Here is a 16821-nt window from a genome sequence, read left to right as displayed (position 1 = left end):
GCCTTCCCCAACTGAAACACCGCCTAAGCCTCTGCGACATTGCAGCTGGTTTGATGCAGCAGCTCAAATTTAAGGAAAAAAATAGAAATTCTATGTAATGAGGTTTCTCTACAATGCCCCCAAACCTCACGGCTCATTTAAGTAACAAGTTTAATGAAATTTCATTTCTTAAGTACACTATTTCAAACATCAGTATCTTTTTCCAATTACTAAACCCATCTGGATTTACTTACTGAACATCTATTCAGGAATGCCACAGTACCATTTCCTAAATCACGCCCCACCAAAAGTCAATTAAGTCATTAAAACAAACCCTGATTCCCCTTAATAATATTAGTGACTTAACAGCGTTGGCAGGACGATGCCAGAAGCGCATCACATCCCCTTGGCATAAACGTCCGTGCGTCTAGGACGGACGATGAGCGAGCAGAGATGCTGCTGGTTAGCCAGGTACTTCAGTAGACATTTATTTGTGGCTTGGGTCAGCAGCCGGCTCAGAGACTACTACTCTTAACTCCCCAGGGCTGTGCCAACCACTGAGGATGCTCCCAGCTGAGCACCAAAATGATATTTGGTATTCTACTCCGAGCACTTTACAGCCACGTTGCTGTGAAACCCTCAGCACACCTAGAAAGCATCTCCTCGGACATAAGATCTTCCACCTGCAATATGGTAGCGAGGATGTTAAAGCGAGAGCGGAGGAGGCTGATGGGGAACATCGTTGCCTTCCCACTCTGCTCCGTAATCTGATTTGGAGCGACGTGAATCATTCGGCACCAGGACACGACAAAGAATCAACATGCCTCGCTGTTAAATATACAGTTTGTAGGAGCATGAGTCACAGCTCAGGTTTCAAGGTGCGATGCTGTATGTAAATCCTTTCTGAGAACTACCCAAGAACACTGCGCACGTAGCTATGATTTAAGCCCGGGGTCAAACCTGGCCTTCCAGTCCCACAGCCTGCGGTGACCCTGCCAAAACTACTTCCCCTGGTTTTAATGTCTGCAAACTCAAGCAGGCTGAGCTGCCCCGAGCCCTGGGGTGGCAGGGGGAGGTTTAGGGACCAAGGAAGCCTGTAGCCCCCGCGGCAGGGAGGGCACAGCCCGCCGGGTCCCTCCACGGCACCGGAGGGGGCTTCACCTGCACCCAGAGGAACGAACAAACCCTCCTCAGCTTTATCCCAATCTGTTCCAAGGGAGGCAGAGAAATACAGATTACATCCCTTGCCTACCCAGATACATTAAAGACAAGGCTGGGTTCTCTTTTGTAGTAATTAAAGCCTAGTGATTATCCCACACGTCAAATACCAAGTCTAGACACAGACTTTTCACTGCGATTCATACCAAATCCACCCATACTCCATTTCATGTGGATACGTTGCGCCTTACTTCACGCATCCACGAGGCAGCCAGCTGTTAGCAACCCCAGTAAAAATCTCGTTTCGATTCAGCATCGATGCCTGTGATCGCATGGCAGCAGCGGGCTGGAGAGGAGCCGGAGGACGAGGGGAGCAGAGGAAAGCTGCAGAGGGAGAGAGGGGGCTCCCAGACCCGTCCAGATGGTACCGTGCTTCCTCACTCCCTACAAACAACTTGCAAGTGATGGGAAACCAAGGGATTTGGGATGCTGGGGAAGAACAGAAGCACCCCAAACACACTGCTGACTGGGGGGAAAAAAGCAGAATAAGAATTTTTTCTCCCAACAGAGGGAATGAGGGATAGGTCTATTGCATTTCATCCATCTCCCTTTCTATAGGTCTAAAAGAAATCTTCTCACTTGCTTAGTGCGGCTACAAAGACCCCACCACACAGTCGCTTCTGCTCCCAGCCTCTCACGCAGCCACGTTAAATACGCGTTTACATCTCTAACAGCAAAGACCTCAGATATGCAGGGCCCTGGAGAACTGCACGTTTACATGTTCTCCAGCCATCTCCATACCAGCTCCCCTGCTCCTCACCACCATCCCCAGGCAGTAAAGACAACTGCAAAACAAGGCAGCAGTGTGCTTTGGGATTTTTTTTTTTTCTTTTCACAGCTTTAGCGATTCTAAAACATGTAAATATGAAGGAAAGGTCAATGATTCAACAGTGATTAAGTCTGAAATATTCCACTTAGTACCCATTAGATGTGGAAAATACCCGTTATGTTCCCAGAGCGTTCCCCAGAGCACAGCCAAGCAGTACCCAGAGCTGGGGAAAGCTGCTTTCTTGGAAGGCTTGAGGTATCTTGTGAAAACACAGACTTCATTTCAGTAAGCAGAAGAAAAAAAAAATAGCAAGAGACAGTAAAAGAATTAACGTGTTGTAGATTCTTAATACCATTTCCCCAGAGAGAGGAAAAACAACGAAGTCTAATGAAAATTTTCTATTCTCAAAACCATTTGCACTGTTATTGTTTGCAGCTAAAAGAAGATGAAAACATAAAACCCCAACAGCTTAAGTTACTGAAAATTGCAGGGCTGCCTACTTTTTTTTCTTGAAGAATAAAATTAAACTGCATCTGGGATGTAAAGTTTCCACCTTACAAAAATACCGAAAACCTTGGAACAGCCTTACAGCCTGCAGGGCTAGAGCAGTCTTCAAGCTTGCACTTGCCTCAGGAGCCAAAACACATCCAGGACCCAAAGCCCATTGAGTCTAGCACAAAACTTCCTTCCATCCCTTTGGAAGAACCCAAGCCGGTATTTCAAGTCCTGAAAAATCCCATGGATTTGAAACGCTTTATGAAACATGCAATTAAGCAATGCAGTTAAATAACAGAGCCTGATTTAACAGGCTAGCCCTACTCTTTGCAGAAAGAAGGATCATTTCTTCATCTCAATCTGCTCCCAATTGTACTCAAGATATTGTAAACAGCTGTTTCAGTTTCTCTCCAACCAAGAAAAAGCAGAGGAGCAATAAGATTAATTCGCTAAATTACACTTTCTTTGTCTACTGAAAAGCTGCTGTTAAGTAGAGGAATAGAAAATTGTGTTGCCTCAGAGGACATATCCCCAACCAGCTGGGTGTAAGCGTGGCCACCACCCATCCCATCTACACACCCTGGACCTGGGGAAGCCTGATGAGGTTCCACCACCTTGACTAAAAGGTTCCTTCTTTAAAATCTATTTAAGGAGGAAATAGCTGCCAATAAGACATTTTATTCCACACTTTGGCAGCTACAATTCTATTACCCTCCAAAATAAGGAGTGACAGCAAGACTGCCAGTCCTAGTCTATAATTAGGGAGGGCCACCGAGGGTCAGCATCACAGGGCACCTTCAACGTGGCATAACTTGGCAAGGGCAGGGCTAGTGCTCGCTGCGCCCACGCTGAAAATAAACTTATCTCAAGCTAAACCGATGACTTCATTTCCCTGGTGAATGAGATACCTAATTATCAATAATTCATAGGCACAGACAGACGTGCAAGTGGTTTTGAGAACTGAAGTAGAAACAGGAGTAATGATTCTTGGAATAAGAGTCAGCAGAGAGACAGATCCAGACAGGGAAGAGAAGGTGCACTTTGCATGCACATGTCAAAACCAATCTAATTTCAATCACATACGTGACAGTCTAGGTGCCAGTTTAACAGGGGTATTTTCCCCGTACACTCTGCAGTTGGTATATGACAGGATGCTTGCCTGGCTGGAGCCCAGCTCTACCTATCCGGATGGACAACTCGCTCTCGTAGTCCAGGTGATGGGCAGGTTCATGCTCATATTTTTCTTTCACTGCTCGTTGGTCGCAGCTCAAGGCAAACGCTGCGTGGGGAGGCCCGCTGAAACCCTGCAAGGCAAGAGAGAAATTTAAGGTTTTTCCCACATCTCCCCATCAGCCTTCTTCCAGCCCCATCCTCGGGGAATGCTCTGGCATCCGTGTGGTTAGGAAGCCGATCGGGGCATGTGCCACAGCAGCTTCTCACAGCTGCATGGAGACATGTCTTTTGGGTGAAGAGGTGCAATTCCGTAAATGCAACTCCCTCCATAGTCAACCTGGAGGAGACCAGCAGACAAGGAGGGACATTCACTGCTGTCAGCACTGCCGAACCGCTCACAGAGGGTCGCGCGCTCTGCAGACATTTAGTTTGCAGTAGGGTGCCATTTCTTCAACATGGATTGAGCTTGCAAGGGAAACCGTTTGTTCAAAATTGAACCCATTTGAGCATCAAATGAGACATGATGTTCACAACCACCCAGTGTTAGTTCACTGGGACTCATCCAGATGGCCCGATGAAACTTCAAACTCACTTGGAATATATTCCTACACCATTTGTAACCTCCAGAAAGCAGAGAGGGATGGCCAAAATCAATACCGTCCAGCTATGCGTAAAGTCTGCAGGGAATCAGAGCAGACGCCCTGCGGCAAGAGGGACTGCGCTGCTCCCATGAGTGATTCCTGCCAACCTGGACATGGCTTGCAAAAACCAGACGCGACTCAAGGATGAGCCAGAGTCTTTATCTGCATTGGCCAAAAGAAAAATTGGCAGACACCGTTTCTGCCTTTCCCCCACAGTGCTGGACATGCAGCAGGAATGTCTGCGTCCCTGGACGTCCCCGGGCTGCCCAAATCCACCCAGAGACGGCTACAAAACTGATAGGGAACACGGGGTTAGAGCCATAACCGGACAGCTGAGAGAAGGGAACGTGTCCCACGGCAGAGGCTGCATGACCTGGTGTGACCAGCTCTACCCAAAACATGGGCAGCGGGACCCAGAGTGCAGGGCTGGGAACCAGCCCCCGGGAGCATCCGCAAGGAAGGGTGTCCAGGCTGCACCCGGCGTCACCGGCTGGGAACACGGGTGTAGCTGTTGGATTGATGGCAGCAGAATAAACGAACATACGCTGAACAGCCAGAGATGGTAATGAGAGACTTGATGGGTAAGGTCACATTAAACAAAAATAAAGGTTAAAGATTAATAACTAAATCGTCTAGGCTCCCATCATTTGCATAATATAGTCTGACCAGTACTATTAATACTAATCACATATTTGCTATCTGCTCTCTATTGCAGTTTAATCAGAGTGCTTTTACCTCCACTAACCCAACGATTACAAGATGCACTGATGAGGTGCTGGCGTTTAAATCCCCAGGGAGAAGGGAGACCCACCCCACCGCGCCTGCCCATGGGAGACACCAGCAGCTCTGCACCTCACCTCACGAGCAGTAGCTGGAAGAGCAGGTAGAAATACAAGCATTTTCCAGCAAAACCTGGATGGTATGACATAGTGAGGAAAGAGGGGAACTACGGCATTGTGACCCTACTCGGATAAGGTGGGAAGAGACCAAGAATGGAAACTCATGGGTTTGCCCTGCTGCTGGCACCTTGGCAGCATGGTCTCCCTATATCCAGGGGAGAGTCCAGTCCTACTGAAGCTAAAGGGGTTTTCACCTCTGGAAAGCGAGTAGCATCACTTTCTGGAAAACGCCACCCCGAGGAGAAGCAAGGATGGGAATTTGGAGCCGCAGAAGTAAAGTCTCAACTTTAAGCACACAGGAAGAATTTGCAAGCGTTGCAGGGGGCTCTCCAGCCTTGCTCCAGCCGCCGGCTGCCTCCCACTTGCCATTGCTCTCGCTTCGGACCTTGGGAACGCCAGGTTTTACAGAGCTCTCCTTCCACATGGCTCCCACCAGCATTTTGTTAAATGAGCTATAAACACTGGAACAGCAGCTTTGTAGGCTTTATCACCACCAGATTTGTGGCTTCCCCCCAGCTCAAAGACAGCTGCTTCTCAACTGCAGCTTGTCCGCACAGGCAGGGAAGCAAGTCCAGGGCACGGCCAGAGCCCGCAGGACTCTGCAAGTTACAATAACCCAACCAAGGGGAAAAAGAAATCACTTGTACGAGCACGAGCAGGCAGGTAACATTCAGCGTGTGCCCTCTATTCCCACTGCACAGCTACAGATAAAAACAAGCAAGGTCCTTGCAAGGTCAAGACCACTTGCCTCAAGGTCTGCAGTCCTGATGAGAAGCCTCCCACGGCTATTTTCTGTGCCACCGTTCTCAGCACATCAAACGCGTATCGACATGGTACCCGCGAATCTGCTTGCACCAAAAAGGAGGCAAACTTGAAGGTATCTCAGATGCTTATCGTAAGGTCAGGTCATCTCCCTGTTGGCAGGCGCAAATACGCAACACTGGCAATTTGAAAAAATATTAGTGACCTTCACTAAAGCACACGATTTATTCCAACTGTGATTGCTCTGAGTCATTTCAGTCCGGTCCCTGCATGAGTCCCTTAATTGGAATGTGTCAGTGGGTTAAAAAAGCATTAGAAAGAGAAGAGGAAAGTCAACCCACATTAATTAGTTCATGACAGTAATTAGCGTTAACTGAAATAACCACGGGGGCTGATTATTTCAAAAAGCGAGACGCAATGAGAGACTTGGATGGGAAGATCTTGAAGGAAAACTATTCTGGGACACGGGAGTCCCCGCCGCACTCGTCTCTGTTCGCAGAGCTACAATGAAAAGGTCATTAGATTGTCGTGGCCCCACGTGCAAAAGCAGACAAGAAAAAATAGGTATCTTTGCAGAGAGCAGAGAAGAACCCCACTCCACGCAGCACCCGCCTAGATGGGCAGATCCTGCTTTTGTTACCCAAAATCTGCAGCAATCCCAAATTAATCTGTATGGAAATGTGCCCCTCTCCTGCTAGCACCCAGGCGACGCGGCCGTCACCCCAGTACCGATGGTATCGCCCTGGTATCGCAGGGCAAAGGGATGGGACAGGGAGGAGGTGGCAGCTGCTTGCTTTTAGATGAAGCGAGGGTTTCGGATTGCATCCTGCTGCCCAGCCAGCCTCTTGCACAAGTTGCTAACTGAACCGAAGCCAACTTTAAAAAGAAATGAAGAGTAAGTGACACCTTTAAGAAATAATCTGCTCTTCTCTGCCTGACCAACGAAGGAGAATAAATTAATAAAGAAACAGAGTGACAAAAGCTGATGGTCTGGCTTTGGGTAGACCAAAGACACTTGGTACCAAATCTGGAGGTGCTGCTTGTCGGGGAAGGTCGGTGACGCGGCGCTTGCCGTGCAATATCTTACCGGCTTTAACCCAGCAAACGCCCTGGAACAGGCTCCACAAAGCCACAGGAAACAAAGACCACAACGCGTCAACTAACAGCAGAAAGCACCTCAACAGGGAACAGAAATAGAATAAGTTTTACTACCTTATTAAAAAAAATAATTTAAAATGTTCCTAACTTGTCCAGGAGCTAACACAGAGACAATAACAAGCCATGCTTTGATGGTGCCCAGAGGCTCCCATTTCACACTTATTAAAGAGAGAGACGGTGATAACAGATCAGAGACCAGAAAGCGGCAAGAGAAAGGAAAGAGGGGTGGGGAGCAAGGAGAGGAAGGGGAGAGGCTGCACGTCCCCAGCCCGTGTCAGCGACTGCCCCGCACGCCAGGAGGGACGCGGCACGTCTCTGCGGCCGCCGGCGAGCTCACGGCGAGCTCTGGGCATCAGCTGCTCGCTCGGCTTCGCTGCTTCTGCACATCTGCACGGAGGCCGACACCTCTGGGGATGGAGACAAAGGCTGTGCAGCAACAAAGCAGCGAGCACCCGGCTTTTCTGAGGCAGATAAACAGATTTATGTTAAAAATAGGAAATAGGATCGGATAGGAAGAGAGCTCCCTTAGAAAGCACTTAGTTATCAGAGAGCGCCCATTTGCATGTAAAACAACAGGCTGGTATTTTGTTATTTGAAAAAACATAGCAAGGGCTCAACGCTCCCACGTGAACCTGCGCCAGCACAGCGCAGGTTGCGAATCCCTGTGCCAGCAGCGCTCGTTTGTAACCCACGGAGAGCCAAGGCAGGCATGAGCAATGGTGAGCCGCCCCACGTCTCCCTTACCCTCCCTTGGCATCCTTCGGTTTCATCTCTTGAGACCTCGGCCGGTCATGCTGCTCCCAAAGTCCCCCGGAGGGGTGCTCGAGGACATCACCAGCAATCCCCGGGGAAGCCGGTGTCCCATGGGACACGCCAAGCCCCCACGCAGCCCCGTTCCCCCGGAGCAGCCCCCTGCACCAGCCCTGCCGCCGAGGGTGCAGAAGAGAGGTCCTCCCGCTCATGCCCACGCTTCTCCAAAGCCCTCCTCATGTCAAACTACATTTATTAAAAATATCATAATAATAAAAAAAGCCAACCACCACCTGGCCACATCGCTTCCCATCCCAGCACCGTGCTGGAGCAAACGCCGGGCTGGGGCTCCTTACAAAGGCTCCGTGTTGCTCTGCGGGGACCAGAAGCCAGCGCTCATAGGAAGAGCACGAACAGTCGGGCGGGTGAGGGTGTGCCTGGGACGGGGTTTAAAGGCTGCGGCATCCCTCTGAAAACCAGTCAGCCAGCTCTGCGTTTCCCCAGCACAGCATCCCCAAAAACAATGTGTGTGTCCCCCCGTTCTGGGGGAAAAAAAAAGCATGGTTTTGGTCAACATTGACCTGGCACAGAGGGATGGGTTAAGGGAAGGGGTTAGCAGGCACACATTTAAGAAGACTTGAATTGCTGCTCCTCTCAAAGCCAAGATCACTGGCAATCCCCCACTCGAAATACTAAAATCAACAACTCAAGTGCAACCTTAAATACTCCATGCAATAAAAAAGGCCCTTCTCAACACTGAAGTGGGTGCAGTCATATTTATGATTAATAGCACCCAATATGCAGCTCTGGGACACAAGCATATCTCCCTTATTTCTATTCCCGCGGTGCCTGGCAGCCCCATGCCCCAGCACAGCCTGGTCCAGCTGCTCGGGGTCGCAACTGGGTCCCACCAGCAGCACCCAAACCCCTTTGATCAGCAGAGTGTGCCCCTGTAAATTGGGAATAAGCCTGGGGACACCCAGCATGGCCCGGATCACCACTATGGCTCCGGCTGCCAGAATAACAGCGAGCAATCTCAACCCCACGTCAACAAAACCCCACGTAATGAAGATGGAAAGCCAAATTTATTTTCGTATGAAAGCTTAAGGGTTTCCAAGTGTTTCAGGTACATCTTGGTTCGCATTTCAATTCGGAGATTGCCAACAATGGAGCAGCAGTAACAGGCAGGGCAGACAGAAAGGCACCTCAATGGCAATTCTTTTGGGGCTTGCTAACGAGAGCTGGGTCAGCACTGTCTATCATGTTGCAAAATGGATTTCTTCCATTTTCCCTCTAGACTTCAACTGCCTGAAGTTTCATAAAACCTAAACCACAGCATGTGCAACCAGAGGCCATGATCAGAACCGTCCTCCGAAGCCGCAAAGTGCTGCCAGATACAGCAGCAGGAGAAGACAAAACTGCACCGGAGAAGGCAAATGGAGAAGGTGAGCACGTGGGAAGCATCGCACACGTGCTCGTGCTGCTGGTGGACAGCCCAAGCCCTCATCTCAACAGCCAGGTCCCAAATACATCCTTGTTCCCCCACAATGCCAGCGGCAGAAGCAGATCCGGAGCACAGCGCTGTGTCACCGGCGGGTCGGGATCGCTTCCCCCACCAGCAAGGGGGCTGGAAGGGAATCGCTCCTCAGCAATGGCCACAGCCCCTATGGAAATCCGCTGGCACTGGCTTGTTCAGCACCAGGCGGGAGAAGGGCGACCCTGAGCAGAGGCCTAGGAGCCAAATGATCAATCCGGTAACAGCTTAACACGAGAGCATCCTCATGAAACCCAAATTCCCAAGGAGGAACAGACCCTGAGGGCCTGATCCTGCAACACGCCGAGCACCGCAGCCCTCCCCGCGGAGCGGCAGTGCACACACCCCATGCCAGCCCCGCTGCCTGCGCCAGGACCACCGACATTTTTCCAGAGCCATGGCAGCAGGCACGGGGGGAGGCCCAGGAGCTCCCCGCTTCCCACGCCAAGCATCTTCCATCTGGCTCCTGCAGCCCCGCATCCTCCCCCGGCCCAGCAGGCAGCCCTGCCTGCAGCAGGCAGGCAGGCAGGAGGCTTGTAGCTATGGCAGCGCTGCCACGGGAATTGGGAAGGAAAGGTTCATCCATAGACAAAAATTTCAGCGTTTTCACGGCAGATCTACTCAGGCAGTGTCTCGTGAGCAGATCACATCAGGCTGGGAGGCCTTTCTCATCCTGACAGCACAGCTGGCAGCAACACGACACCAGAGCCTTCCCCTAATAACTGCAAACAGGGAAGCTTAAGTGAATATTAAGGAAGGCTGGTATCAGTTTATCTGTAACTAATGTAATATTATTGCAAGTACATTTTATTCACTGCTAATTATCAGCCACTTTGATAACTCATAATTCTTGAAAATTGCAAACAGCAGCTTTAATCACCAGCCTCTGCTGACAAGCAGTGGGGGCAGGAGGAATAAATCACCTCCCTTCTGTGTCACCAGGAGCATGGGGACAACCGGGGTGTCCTGTGGGGTGACCCTGGAGCAGCCCCAGCTGTGCGGGCTCCCCTGGGAGCTGCTTCATCTGACAGCAGCCGATGGGAGACCCTTGGCAGTGCCAAAACCCTCAGTGCTCTCATGAGCTGCCAGCACCAAGGACACCCAGAAACACTAAGCCTGGCAACCCTAGGGAGGAAGGAAGGCAAATTTATCAAAACCCACCCCAAATCCTCAAATAAATCAAATCTGCCCTCCAACAGGAATGAGGGGAATGTATCCCGCAGCCCATGCCAGGCAAACGCAGCCCTACTGATCAGAGGATGCTGGGGTACCCGCTCCCAGCCGGCGCGGCACGGCTGGACCCCCGAGAGCATCGCTGCCAGGGAGCGGGCACATGCCGCCAGCACCAGCCCCAGAGAGCGACGGCTGCCCCAGACCCACCAAGAGACAGGCGAGAGGCTCCAAGGGGAGCCAGGCACAGGCAAATCCATCTTTTTGGCCAAAGCAATGTTCATATTAAAAACAAATGTACGGATTTTTCTCATTGGCACGTTTGGGGTTTTGGCCTTTCTAGGAGGGAGGACAAACACAGCAGGAATGTTGCTGGCACCCGGTCTGGGAAGGCGGTGGCCCCTGTGGCGCGGGGCCGGGGCGAGCACTGCCCGGGAAGAGGGAACACACACGCGTGCAATTCCCAGGCTCCTCGGGAAACCCAGGAGGTTTATTACAAAACGTGATGTTTTGCAACAGTGATGTTTTACATGGTAGAAAGGAGGTCGTTTTTGTAACCTTTGCCATTACAAAATCAGAAGCACAGGAATATTTTTACTGCTTTTGTCATGCAACCTTGCAAAAAAACGCAAACAAACAACTTGTTAAACAAACAAAAACCCACCTCTGCAACAGCAGCAGACAGGTTTCGTGGCACCAACCTCCTGTCCACCAGGAAAAACCTCGAAACACAACCAGTAAATTTATTTTTCAAAGGACCAGTTGCTCCAGGCAGAGTTTTTGAGCACAAAGCGCTGCCCACCAAAACCAGTTAGGATGCATATACGCTTCCAGCTGTTTGCTGGGAGGAAACTTGCCTGTTACAGCCCAGCTCACAGCCAGATCCTAAGTGATATTTTCCTAAGGACTGCCCCACACATCACCACCACCCCGAGGCCCGTGGCTTGCTCAGCAGGACACAGCAGAGAGGTTTGTGGCATCGAGTCAGCACTACAAGATGAGATTTTAATTGTTAGCAATAAACCTTTAAGCCTCAGATGGGATTAACAAGAGCTTTTTCTCCACATGCTTATTAAAACCTAACGGAGACCAGCTTCACCTCTTTTCTCTCTCCCTGCCCCCTTCCCACCTTGTATATTTGTAGCGTGGCAACATGTATTTTTACAGTCCTTTATTATGCAAGGCTTTTTGCAAGGGTGAGAGAAAAAGCAAACAAAACTTCAATTAACAGCTCATTTTTACACAATATACTCCTCGGTAATGATTTGCTATCAGTGCAGATTGAATTAATGGGAAAGGGCGAACAAAGCGGGCGGCTGCTGCTGCGGGGTGGGAAGTCAGGAGCCCTGGAAGGGGGACGGCGAGGGCTCCTCAGAGGGCTGGCGGGATGCAGCAGGGCTCGGCTAGTGATCCATCACCCCTCAAATGAAGAGCCACACCATGCCAGTGCTGCCTAATTACATTACATTAAAAGACAACTTCCTTTCGACCCGCAATTAGCGATGCAGACACGCACCCTTCCCCGGCAGACGGATGGAGAAGCAGCGCTGCTGGGGCGCAGCCCCTTCTCCCCGCATCCCCCCGAGCGCCAGCGCATTCCCAAGGCCATGGTTTCTGCTCTTTTTCTCCTCTCTACTTCCCGCACATCCCATAATTACCAAAATAGCACCAAAGCCCGAGAGATGCCAACTCCTCTGCTCGTCTGCAGGAGCCGCGGCAGAGCCAGGGCAGCCTGAAACACCTTCCTGAAGCACAGCGCAATGAACCCCCAGGAAAGGCCCTTCATTCTCATCAGCTAGTGCAATTAATTTGTTAATTCGTTACAGAAGAGAGGTGTAATAAGGGACAAGGCATTTCCTGATTACCACCACCGAGAGGCTAACCAATTTCCCTTCCTTTGGAAGCTCAGGACAGTAAACCTGGGACTGTCCCATGGGGCACGGCTGAATTTCAAGCTGGGGAATGGGCTGGTTCCCCCCCAACCAGCCCCACGGGCAGGGCTTGTCCTAAGCTTTCAAGGCTAACTCACTCGGGTGCTGGACTCCAACCAAGACAACCTAAAGCCCAGAAATAGAGCTCTGAAATCAGCCCTCATAGCATTTATTCATATGTGTAGTATGTACCTCACCTATAAGGTCTTGACAGGCCTTAAAAAACACGTACAAAACGCAAACCAACAGCAAGACGCCTTCCCGAGCCTGCAAACAGCCTGAAACTCGAAGGAGAGACTCATCCAGTCACTTTTTCAGTTTGCATTAGCACTGAAGCCTGCGGACACCAGATTAAAGTCACATCGCTTTCACCACCTCGTTGATAACGAGGGCGTGATGAGGGGAGACAGGAAAAGACACCACGAAGATTTTTCACACCCTGAGCGTGGCGCACCCCAAACGCACCCCCGGGGGACGCACCACCCCACGGCCGCGTGCCCAGAGCATCGAGTGGGTGCAGAAGCACAGGCGCGCACAGGGTCCAACCGCCAGCAGAGGAGCCTCAGCCAGGCTGAGCAGAAAGGAACAAACAAGCTGGTTTTTCCCCCCTAATTCCCCAGTGGCATGCCCCTCTCTGGCAGGGTTGTCAGCCTATTAATAATATACATATAATACAATATATAATCCAATATTCCATTGGATTAAATGTCTGGTTTACACCACTCACCAGCAGCCACCCAGGGCACCTACAAGTGGGAGGCAGTGCGTGGCCAGCACCACGCGGAGCCGTTTGCACCGAAGGGTGGTCACCGAGCCCCGCAAGGCAGCGACTTACCCATCCCCACAGACAGCGGGGAGCTGTCCTCCCTGGGGACACGTGCACACACGAGGCACAGAACTGACTCTTTACAGCTCGCTTTCAAAGCAGACAGCATGTCAAGTCAGTCTGGGTGAGTCAGAGTTTACCCTGAGAGCAAGTTAGCATTGTGCTGCAGTTATAGAGCTGTGCATATATATTTCCCGTGCTCTCCATGAAAGCAGCCTTCCTCTCCCTGACATTCAGCACCCAATTGCAACCTCACTCACTGCTTCTCTGTCATTTTAATGGCAGGTTTACTTTTCACCGTGGAGGCATTAATTTGGGGTTATGCTATGAGCCAATTCAAAGGCAGATTTTAAGATCAAAGCACAGCCAAGGAACCATCCATAGCATTCGGCGTGCCTGCGGATAAACAGGGCCTCGTTCACGTGTTCAGAGTAACAGCGTGGATGCTACGGGAGCGAGTCCTACAGGCGATGCCACCGCAGGGCAGCAGGCTCTTCACCATGAACCCGCGCCGCGGTCGCAGGAAAGGGAGGCAGAAGACTCCAGACTCCTTCCCCGAGCACACCTCGATACGGACAGGGTGCAGAGCATCTCTGCAGCAAGGAAAGGGGCTTGAAGTTTCTCTGGCATCACCATCAGCTTTTAGAGCCCAGGAGGCTCCCACCAACAGAGCCCATCCAACCTGAAGCATGGGTGCAACCCCGGGGCACTCCGAGCACCCACATCTCCTCTGGTCCACACTCGGCTGCGAGCAGTGGGTCAGCACCCACACCCTGCTCTCCCCCTGGGAGCTTGCTGCCTGCTTTCTGCTTATTTCAGGACTAATACTTAACGTAACAACAAGAGTGCTCAAATTTAATCAGCAAAAAGGTCAGACACCGTCCAGGATCCAGCAGAACCCCCCCGTCAGCGATGCATCCCTCCCCGCAGCGCCAGCCAGACTCTTCTGGCAGATATGGAGGAGATCTGGTATGCGTATGCTCTTCCTTTCGGAAAATTTATCCTCTTTTACAATTCTGAGCCAGGCCCCAAACAGTAATTGAAATTCAATCAGCAAAGGCTGAGCCACGGAGGAGAGAAAAGCCCCATGTTACATTACCAGCCTTATCAGTCGGTAATACCCACTCGAGGTAGCCAGTGGGGAAAAAGGTGCTTTGTCACGGGCACAGGTACATAACAGAGAAGGGAATGGCGGAGAAACGTGTATCCAGTGCAGGAGCCCATTGAATGAAGAATTAAGCCAGGTTTTCTCAGTCTTTGCTTTTTTACAGTGGGATTTTTGTCACCTCCTCGCTCCCCGTGCAACCCTGCTGCCAGCCCGCAGAGCCACGCTGCTGCAAGCGGCATCAGACTGCTCCGGATTTCATCTGCTGTCAGCGCAGTCAGCGACTGTCCCCATCCACCTAATGAAGGTGGGAGGGGAATTTAACCCTGACTTGGATTCAAAGCACCTCTGCTCTTTAGCTCTAGCTTCGGGGCTTCAAATGTAATGGGTTTTTTTTTTTAAATGCTTAATGCATAATAAGAGAGAGAATTATAATTAAGAGCAGCTGACAAATTGCACTCTGGAAGTAAATAACCCTTTACCTCCATTATGAAAACAAAATGCTTTTCCAAAAATTAGTATAATTACAACTTTGTGCTTTTTTTGCAAATAATTTCACCCTATCTAGCAACAACTGGATTTCAATCACTAAAACCACTGCACGGGGGCAGGGAAGGGGTGGGAGGCAGGCAGGCTTTCCACAGATCATATGGGCAAACAGATTTTAAATAAACCTCTAGGGGTTTCTGGGTGCCAGCCTCGAGAAGTGGGACCACTAAAAGGGACTTTCAGAGGATCCCATGGGTGGGCTTTGTGGTCAGCGCCAGGGATCATGTCTGAAATCCTGCCCTTGCCACCTGCCTGGGAGAGGGCATGGGGGAGCCAGTCCCAGGCATCCGTCCCACACAGATCCATAACCTTCCGCAGCTGGCCTCGGGGAAGAGTTGGCTTGGGTTTATTTGATAAGTTAATAAAACTCATGCCCAGGTACTCTTATTTATTTAGAGCTAGAAAGGGAAGGACCTTTCCCAGTAGAAGGCTTTGCTGTGTTCCCTGATGAGGCTCCCAAAAAAGGTTTCCTTTCCTTCCTCAGTCATCAGAGCTGGATCCTTCCTTCCTTCCAGAGCCAGTGGAAAAGGGCCAGAATGCCACAAAACAAAACAAACAGAAGGGCTGCTATTTATTTTCCCCTAAGCAAAGGAAATCGGAGCAAACCAGGAATGCACGAGTCAAGCTGCGGCTCACGCAAGCCCATGTCAACCAAGTCCCTCTGGTCCATCCTCACCCGCTCTGCGAGGCAAAGGCTCGTCTCCTGCGGCCCCTGCACAAGCAAAATACCGATCCCGGCTGGGCTCGGTGCAATGTCGACCTGGCCAAGGGGTACGAAAGCGCAGCGATGGCAGCGGGGCTGTCCGGCTCCTGAGGGGCTACACGGCCCCTGCTTTGAGGGGGGCTAAGCCCCTGGCGCGGGGCAGCACGAGCACGGCGCAGACATGGCTTTACAATCACGCATTCGCGTGTCCGCCCGTTCCCACTTTCTGCATCCAGGCATCCCCATGCCAGCGCAGCTCTCTCTGGAAGGGCAATGCCGAGATGCGGGAAGGCTTTGCAGGCAGCAGGAGCCAGCAGGCAGGGCTGCTGGGAGCACAGACCAGGAGAGACAGAACACAGTCTGCATGTAAAAAAGAGTAGAATCACTTTGCACGCTCCAGACCACCAAAACCACCTCACTGGAACCCCTTTATTTGATCATTTTCCCAAGATTATGTGACCCAAGACATGCAGCTGCCAGGCTGAGCTCGGTGAGATGCCACCCACGCCACCGCGCCTGCATTCCCGGGCTGCTCTGGACAGCGTTTCAGTCCCAAGCTCAAAAAATTTAGTAAGCCAGAAAATACACATGCCCCACACACAGGCACGTCCCTTGGTTAATGCTCGAATTGAAAAAGCCTCTACCTACTATTGCAATGAGGATGTGCAGCTAATTAACTTTCTAGGAGTCACAGATTAACAGGAAAAAGCACATTAAGAATGGGAACTTGTGATGGGCAAGTCTCAGAGGAATTAGCAAATTGCACAAGAGGAACTTTTATTCCGATTATAAATTAACACCAGCGACAAGACCCAGCACATTTTTACTGCCTCATGAAATAATTAACCCATCAAATCCAGCTCCGTGCAAATCAGAAGAGAAAGCAGTATTAAAAGCTTTCTATCTTCGCCAGGTGGAAGCACGTCACTGCCGGGGCCGAGCCAGGAGGATCACCGACATCCTCGAACTGCACCCATTGCCCTGCCTCGTTACCCTGCTACACCAGGTATGTGCTAGCAATCACTACCTAGTGCCTCCTCAAAAAAAAACACATGCTTCCCATGATCTAATCCAGCTGTGGTTTAGCCCTGAGAAAGAAATTGCAATTTTAAGTAAGATGCAACTATGCCTGAGTGGGCATGATGGTTTCTCCTCCCCC

The 16821-nt window shown here is 50.8% G+C and overlaps 1 protein-coding gene across 1 annotated transcript in view; it reads right to left on the bottom strand.

Moving 5' to 3' along the window:
* SLC39A11 (solute carrier family 39 member 11) overlaps positions 1-16821 on the bottom strand; it is a 117121-nt gene that overhangs the window by 66321 nt on the left and 33979 nt on the right. The window contains exon 6 of the mRNA XM_087750878.1: positions 3642-3765. Within this exon, the coding sequence (XP_087607004.1) occupies positions 3642-3765 (124 nt within the window). The remainder of the gene's footprint in view (positions 1-3641; positions 3766-16821) is intronic.

The sequence above is a fragment of the Nipponia nippon genome, unplaced genomic scaffold (genome assembly GCF_047370975.1).
Source record: "Nipponia nippon isolate SJK-2023a ecotype South Korea unplaced genomic scaffold, ASM4737097v1 scaffold_14, whole genome shotgun sequence".
NCBI classification, from domain to species: Eukaryota; Metazoa; Chordata; class Aves; order Pelecaniformes; family Threskiornithidae; genus Nipponia; species Nipponia nippon.
The sequence above is the reverse complement of the archived record's forward strand: the minus strand, read 5'-3'. Positions and strand labels throughout refer to the sequence as shown.